The sequence below is a fragment of the Lasioglossum baleicum genome, chromosome 11 (assembly GCF_051020765.1).
Source record: "Lasioglossum baleicum chromosome 11, iyLasBale1, whole genome shotgun sequence".
Lineage (NCBI taxonomy): Eukaryota > Metazoa > Arthropoda > Insecta > Hymenoptera > Halictidae > Lasioglossum > Lasioglossum baleicum.
In genome coordinates this window covers 16,893,426-16,900,977 of record NC_134939.1, presented here as the reverse complement: position 1 = coordinate 16,900,977, position 7,552 = coordinate 16,893,426, and the positions used below count along the sequence as shown (strand labels likewise).

General features: G+C 45.0%; 1 protein-coding gene across 1 annotated transcript; it reads left to right on the top strand.

Moving 5' to 3' along the window:
- The first annotated feature begins 402 nt into the window (after positions 1-402).
- Positions 403-7,552, top strand: LOC143213357 (UDP-glucosyltransferase 2-like). Its single transcript, XM_076433113.1, has 6 exons — positions 403-1,151; positions 1,231-1,636; positions 1,710-2,035; positions 2,114-2,333; positions 2,416-2,635; positions 2,852-7,552. Exons 1-6 carry the CDS (start codon positions 924-926, stop codon positions 3,144-3,146), a joined length of 1,695 nt encoding a protein of 564 aa, XP_076289228.1. The 5' UTR covers positions 403-923; the 3' UTR covers positions 3,147-7,552.

Here is a 7,552-nt window from a genome sequence, read left to right as displayed (position 1 = left end):
TTCCTGGATCACTGTGCTATCTCACTCAGTGTTGCTAGATGGTACGAGAAAACTCGCGCATGCGCGACGATTCCAGCGTCACTGAAGTACGAAATCGGGCACCTTGGTTGCCCCGCATAGCTTCGCACAATCTTTTCTTCTCGATTTTCAAACATAACGTTTAACATGCGCATGTTATATTAAAATTTGATGTGTATGTACATGTAATATATAAATATATTCTAATTGTATATATACAGTAACGGACAAAAGTTTAAGACCGCTCTAAAGAAAACTTGCCCCACAAGCTACGGACTGTAGAACGCAGATACGTTCCTGGATTCGCCGCGCATGCACGAGTTTTCCCGTACCATCTAGCAACACTGATCTCACTGGCGACGTAAATAATTTCGAGTCTTCGTGAAGTTGCGTATCGTAGTGCTTGGGGCTTGGATAGAATTATGAAGACTAGTGTAGGGTTTTTCCCAGATGATAAGGACGTGATAAGCATGGATAAGGACGGAAGCCTGCAATACGGTTTAAGTAAACGTTGGGTGCAATGAAGAGTGTTGGGACAGAGTGGACGGTTTCAAGCTTGTTAGACCATTCCAAGGTTTCAAGTGACCTGAGTTTATTGCTTAGGTTCCGGGGAAATCTGCGTGGCTGCAGGTAGTGAATGAGTGAGTGACCGAGTGAGAAAGAATGAGAGAGAGAGAGAGAAAAGAGGAAAACGTCACCGAGGGTGAAGATGAAAGAAAAAGGCAGTCTTGAGCTAACCCTGCGAGAGTGAACAGTGAACAGTGAACATTGAGCAGCATTGAACATATTGTTCATTGGTTCCACAGTGTACGAGAAAAGGATTACGGAGTTTCGACAACAATAGACATTATAGTCAAGGCGACAGAAACCTCTGGATTAATAATGAACAATTTGCATAAGTAGCAATGATAAAACGACAAACGTTGTCGGTGTTATCTTATCTGCTGCATAAAATATATAATTTCCCCCGACGAAACCGTTCTACAAGAAATACTTTAATCCGTTTTGTTCAGTCGAACGTAATAGTCGAAATGTCGCGCCTAAGTATCTGTGTTCTAATCGTTGCATTTTCATCGATCGCTGCTGGAGCCAGGATCTTAGCTGTCTTCCCGTATCCGTCTCACAGTCATCAGGTTCGCTCTTCGTCAAATAAACTGTAGCCACCGAAAACAATTAGAGACGACGATTTTACACAATTCTTGAATTCTACAGGTGGTGTTTCGTTCACTGTCTATAGAGTTGGCGAAACGTGGCCATGAGATGGTCGTTTTCACATCTTACCCTACGAAGGATCTAGTGCTAGCCAATTACACGGAAATTGATCTGAGCATTTTAGTCCGAAAATGGAAGAGCCATGCGGATTTCATCGATTTAGGAACAAAAGGCGTGTGGGTGTTCTTTAATGCACTCCTAGACTACGGAACGGTGATCAGCGACACTGTGCTCTCTCACCCAAGGATGCAAAGTATTTTAGCAGCGAACAGTAGCGAAAAATTCGACGTGATCTTGATGCAACAATTGTTCTACGATGCTCTGTATGCAATACCGGCTCGACTAGACGTGCCCATGGTCGGAGTTCTTTCATCGCACGTAATGTTCACGCATCTCCTTCAATATGGTACGTTTCTCCTAAATAAGAATAACTAGCTAGGGAAATTAGTGAGTACCCAGTTCATTTTCGCTTTTGGCAGGAAGCGAGTTATTGATGCCTTACGGAATCGATCCGGTGACAGGATATCCGATGCAGACCTTCTGGCATCGGTTTCGCGAGATGTACTTAAATCTCCGAGCCGTGCTGCAATATTATTACAAATGTTTGCCGGCGCAGGACGAAGTAATGCGAAAGCATTTCGGAGACACCATGCCACCGATTGAAAAACTGGCGGACCGTTCCGAAATCGTGTTGATCAACAGTCATCCGTTCCTCACGGAGCCTAGATCGATCGTTCCTGGCTTCGTGCACATCGGTGGGTGCCGTTTCATGTCTCAATCCCCGAAACACTTGACTCTGCCAGAGGTAATTCATTCAATGATTTGCAATGTTCCCTGAACGTTTCAAAACAAAATTCGAATAAAAATTTCATATTCTTCGTAGGATCTGAAAGTCATTCTAGACAACGCGAAGAATGGTTTCATTTACTTCAGCATGGGTTCGAACGTGAATGTAAAACAGTATACCGAAGAAATGGTAACCACCATCTTGTCGGTGTTCACGGAGCTGCCGTACACGATCATCTGGAAGTCCGAAGTCGATATTAAGAACAAGCCTAAGAACGTGATCATTCGAAGCTGGTGTCCGCAGGAGGAGATTCTCGGTTGGTATTCCCACGACTGAGAATTCTCGAAAATGTGACAAATTCTTCGCGGAAAAATTTCACCTGAATTCGTTTTATTCAGCGCATCCGAACATCCTGTTGTTCATCTTCCAAGGCGGCGCGCAGAGCTTAGAGGAGGCAATCGAATACGAGGTTCCATTATTAGGTATACCAGTGTTCGGCGATCAGCATGTGAACGTGCAAATGTTGAAGAGACGCGGTGTGGCGATGGACCTAATGATGCACGAGCTGACGAAAGAGAAGTTCAAAGAAGCCATCTTGACAGTAATCTTAAATCCAAGGTAATTACTTTGTCTTCGATCAGCATCGGTCGATTCAACTAGTCCTCCACCCTCGTCGAAGATGTTTTCTCCCATTGAATCCCTGCATTCCCTCGAAAAGACACTGTCCATCACCCCCCCCCCCCTTCGTGTCCCCCTTTCTCCAGGTTCCCTTTAATCCAGATAATAGCATCGCCGAGTAATTAAGTCCTTTGTCTTCTGTCTTCTCGCATTTAGTTACAAAGAAAACGTCAGGAAGCTTCGTAACTTGTTGCACGACCTGCCGTATCATCCGATGGAGAACGCTATGTGGTGGATAGAGCACGTGATTCGTCACAAAGGGGCGAAACATCTTCGTTGCAAGTCGAGGGACATGGAGTTGTACAAACTACTGCACTTGGACATCTTCGCGGCCCTGGCCGTCTTTTGCGTTCTCCTCTGTAGCTTGGTGCTTTTCGGTGTACGGTTTGTTTGTCGAATAACCAGGCGGCTCATCAAACGATGCACCGGCAAGTCTTTGAAAAAAGATTAGCCCGTGCTCGTTCCATTGATCATGCCATCCACTCAGCGACACGCCATTTTAATTTTATTCAGACTGTCCAAGTGTGGCCTGGGTTGGATCTGTGTCTAGATCGAACATTGAGAAAGATACCTGCTGGTATTTTATTTAAGAAATCGCTGAAACTTTGAATAGAGACAATCTCGTTGTTTTTACAAAGTAATGTAAATCTAGGGTTAAGGGCTACCACATCTGAACATCACTTATCAAATTTATCTTTAGCGTTCGCTTCTGACATAGAAACTGACCACTCTCGTCTGACCTGTACGAAAATATTTTTATAAAGAATTCGAATCGAGCCGTATGTTTTTTAACTTAACAGCGCAGCGAACTGCAGTGGATGTTTTCTAAAAGTAGTACCTTATTTTTCGGATGGAATCGCATGCAGATTCCGGGGGTTAGGTTCGCGAAAACAGGAGTTCGTCCGGAGGATTCGAGGTCGCAGGAGCCAGATAAATGGCGCTCAACATTGAATTATGAATGCGTAGCGACGCAAAGGAGGAGAAGGTGCGACAGTGGATGGAAGCGTGCCGCAACCGATCCCCCATCGTAGGTATTATAAGTTCTGTCGAATCCTTCGTGGGAATGTGCGGCTTGCTCTTGCGAGATTCACCTCTGCATTACTACTAGCTCCTCCCAAGTGTAATCTCTAAACTCCTAAAAGGTACTCGTCCCTTTCAACCCAACCACTCTGTTATATTCCACCCGCGTACTCTTCCTGTTACTTTAATTCGGCAACGACCTACAAAATTTATGCGCGACCCGAGAACGTTGCCTAGAACGCATTCAACGCTGCACATGGGTCCTGCATTCTACACTGAAAAAATCCGGCTGCTCTACTGCTTCAACAAATTCTTTCTACGAGTTCCAACAGCTTTCAAAGCGCAGCTGATTATCCAAATTGTATTCCACGTTAGAAAAATCCTGTGTCAACTCACGAAAATGAATTTCTATGGATCTTCAACTTGCAGCAAGAAAAACAATTTCCGCATAAATATTCAACGTTCAAAGTTCAGGAATCGGGAATAAAATAGTCTAATAAAATAAAAATGGTAGGAAGAGCAAATGAAATGCGGAATATGTAAAATGCACAATGATTTTTGCCTCAGAACGGCCGAGCGCGGTGTCCCAGGTCGGGCATCGCGAAAATTGGTTACGAAGCGACACTTCGCGCTAAAATTGGCTATTTGTCAGAAGCAAATTTTTGACAATTCCCCCTCTGTTCGCGTAGCGCGAGCGCGTGTGCTCCGGTAACAGTTTGTTTTATAGGTTCGGTGATCCGGGACCTATGCGAGAGAACGCTCTCGCGGTTGAATTTTATTGCACGACAAAAGGGTATCGATAATTGCGCGATCGGTGCAATCAAACGTGACTGACAACGAGCAATATACATATAATATCCGTATCACATCAAACGCCGTCCTGATCTCGAATGCCTAGCAGAATTTTCAGACGCATAATGGCCGATTGCGTAAAGCAATTTCGCGGATCATTGGCACTGAAAGGCATCGGCCTCTCCCCAATCGTCTCGATGCATCGATGTCCTCGTGGGATCCACTAATTTTTCCGTTGAACGATTCAAATCCTCCGTAATAGAAACTAAGGCGTTTATTTATTCTTTCGGATCCGAGATCCACTCGTATCCTGCGTTTAAAAACGCGTCGCGATCTGCAAAGACCCTCGTCGAAATCGTTTAATAGCACTCCAAAATTAGGAGAGCGGAATTCGTGCATTTATGATTAAATGAAGGTGGCTCAATATTTTTCTTTCAACTAACAATCGCAAGCGAAGCTCTCAAATTTGATTAAAAATCGAAAACTACCTGTCTTCAATTTGCGGAGAAATAAATTTCTATCTAGCCTCTGTCTTCCAGAACCGCTTCTATCGAATTTCCTTCTGACATTTTTTAATATTTCAAGTTGACAACAAAATCGCCGGAGATTAATGATGCATAAAATGTTGTAGATGAGGTTGCCGGGGGATTCTAATTTATTATTTTTGTGTAACAGAAGGGGTTTAAGATTTGCAGTAATCGCGAGGGGGGAGGACGTTGTCGGACGGAATTTTATGACTCGATCGGACCGATCGGATCCGCTCGGAATTGCTAAATAGACCCGTAACCCCGAAGCATTATTCACGCTGAAGTTATAAAATATTGTCGCGCGCGCGTTTCCCCAGCAGCAGTAACTTTCAATTTGTCGCGCGACGTCAAACACTCGCGGGGAGCTCCGCCACTCAATTTCCGGCGCAGCAATTTCCCGTGAGCGGGGAGAGAGGTAGAGAGAAAGAGAGCGAAACACGCGAGACATCTCTTTGCTGCGAAGGAACGACGGCTTTTGGCATCGACTCATCTACTCGAGCCAATATTATCAATCGTTCCAACGAGCCTGGTAATGAAATAAAACTGCCCGCTTATTTCCATTCGGCTCCGACCCCGTTTCTACAACCCCTTTGTTCAATTCCGACGAACTAGACGATTATATCCGCGATTCAGCCTTCTCGAACACGATCCTTACAAATCACTTCAGATCCTGGGAATTTTCTTTTTCGCAACCCCTCGTCAGAAATAATGTCATCCTATATTTTCCATGTGATTCTGTAATTTTACAATGTACATTTTCAACAGAATAGGTGATGTAATAGGTAAGGGAGTAATCCTAAGGGTGAGTTTCAGCGGTACGGTTCGTTCGCGCGCTACTATCTCGAGGAATTCCACCCCCTTTACTTTCAACCACCTTCCGTCGATTGTAGTCATCCCGAAAATTCGCTTTCTCTCCTCGTTCGTCTTGGCTACCCTTCTCGTTCTGTCTTTCAAAGTCTAATCCGATTACGATGAAACAGGGTATTAGTTCCAGTGTAACTCCGCGATAATGGATATTGCTATTCAAAGTATTTCTCGCGTTAAATGACGTTCTCCCCTGGCGTCGATCGAGGCAGAAACTTTTCTCGTGGGCGTGCCAACACGTTGAAAAATATTTTAAATTAAACCTGTGTGTAGGGGCTAGTTTTCGGTCTCGAATTTTCTTTCTCCATCGTTACCAAAAAATATTTCAAGGTGCACCGAATGCACTCGGCGTGTCTACACACAGTGGATCGTGCAAACACGAGACACCCCGTTTCTCCCCACGGCCTGTTGACGTGTCCAGACTGCAGAGATCGGTGATTTCCACAATGCGTTCAGTTCGACGGTGTTGGTTTGTAGCGTTCGAGAGAGAGTCGCCCGGGTCCTGGAAGCCTCGCTCGATGTACTTGCCAAAATAAATACCGCGGCGCCGTGAACTCGAGGCACGCCCCTGTCTTATCCGCTACAGCGCACGTCGCCCCTGTTCACCCTCTGTGCCACGTAAGAGGCGCCTCTTTGGCCACTCAAGGTGTTTGCTTTGGTCGAACACGTATAGTCCCCTGCAACCCTCGCCCTCCAGCCCTAGATCCGCAGGTGCAACGCACACAATCTCGGACAGTTATCTAAACTCCCTCTCGAAACGAATGATTTTCGACCGTGGCCCTCTCGGGGCCTCCGTCCTTGTTTGATTTACAGATTTACCTGGAATTTTTTCACCTTTCTGCCACCCTCAATTCGCACCTTTCCTATCCGCCGTCAAACTGAATGGAAGCGGAAGATCTTTAGAGAATTGTTTACCGAAAATTTTCCGCACCAGACTTTCAGACGTTTAACAACTTATCAAATCTAGACATTTCATTTGTCGTACAGAATAGAAATGTTGTACACCGTGTTCTATTAATTTTTTAAATCATCCTGATAGCTCGAATAAACGTTATTCATTATGGTTCCTCAGACTAACGGACTGATAAGAGCGTGGATTATTGATAAGCAATTACGAAATACTGTTTATAAATATCGTTTGCGTGGTATCCGGAGAATACCCCGGCACGATCTATCTCTCTCATTAGAGTAATAAAACACAAGCTGGAAGGGAACCAAGGAGACAGGGGATGGGGGTGCGTCTAACGCGGAAAGGACCCTCGAGTGATGTTCGAAGGCGAAGAGAAACGTCTAATGCCGTTCTGGCATTTGCATACTTGGGTATTCATGCAAGGAAAGCTTTCGTCGGTGCATTACACGAGATCTGAGATTGTTGTGCGAATACGCGACAGCCCTCGCGAAGTAGCTACGCTGCGAACGGTTCAAGAGCAGGAAGATGGTGTTTTCGGGGCACGGTGTATGGGCGTGAGCTTCCTGTGTTTCGAGCTTTTCAAGCTGCGAGCTGCACATTCCTACGCTCATAAAATCACGACGCGGGGGAACATGATATTTCGATAAACTGCGGGCAGTCGACGTCACGATCATTGACGCGAAACCTATCACGATTCGTCAAACCAAAATTATTGAAATTGTAACATAATTGAATAAATCTGTT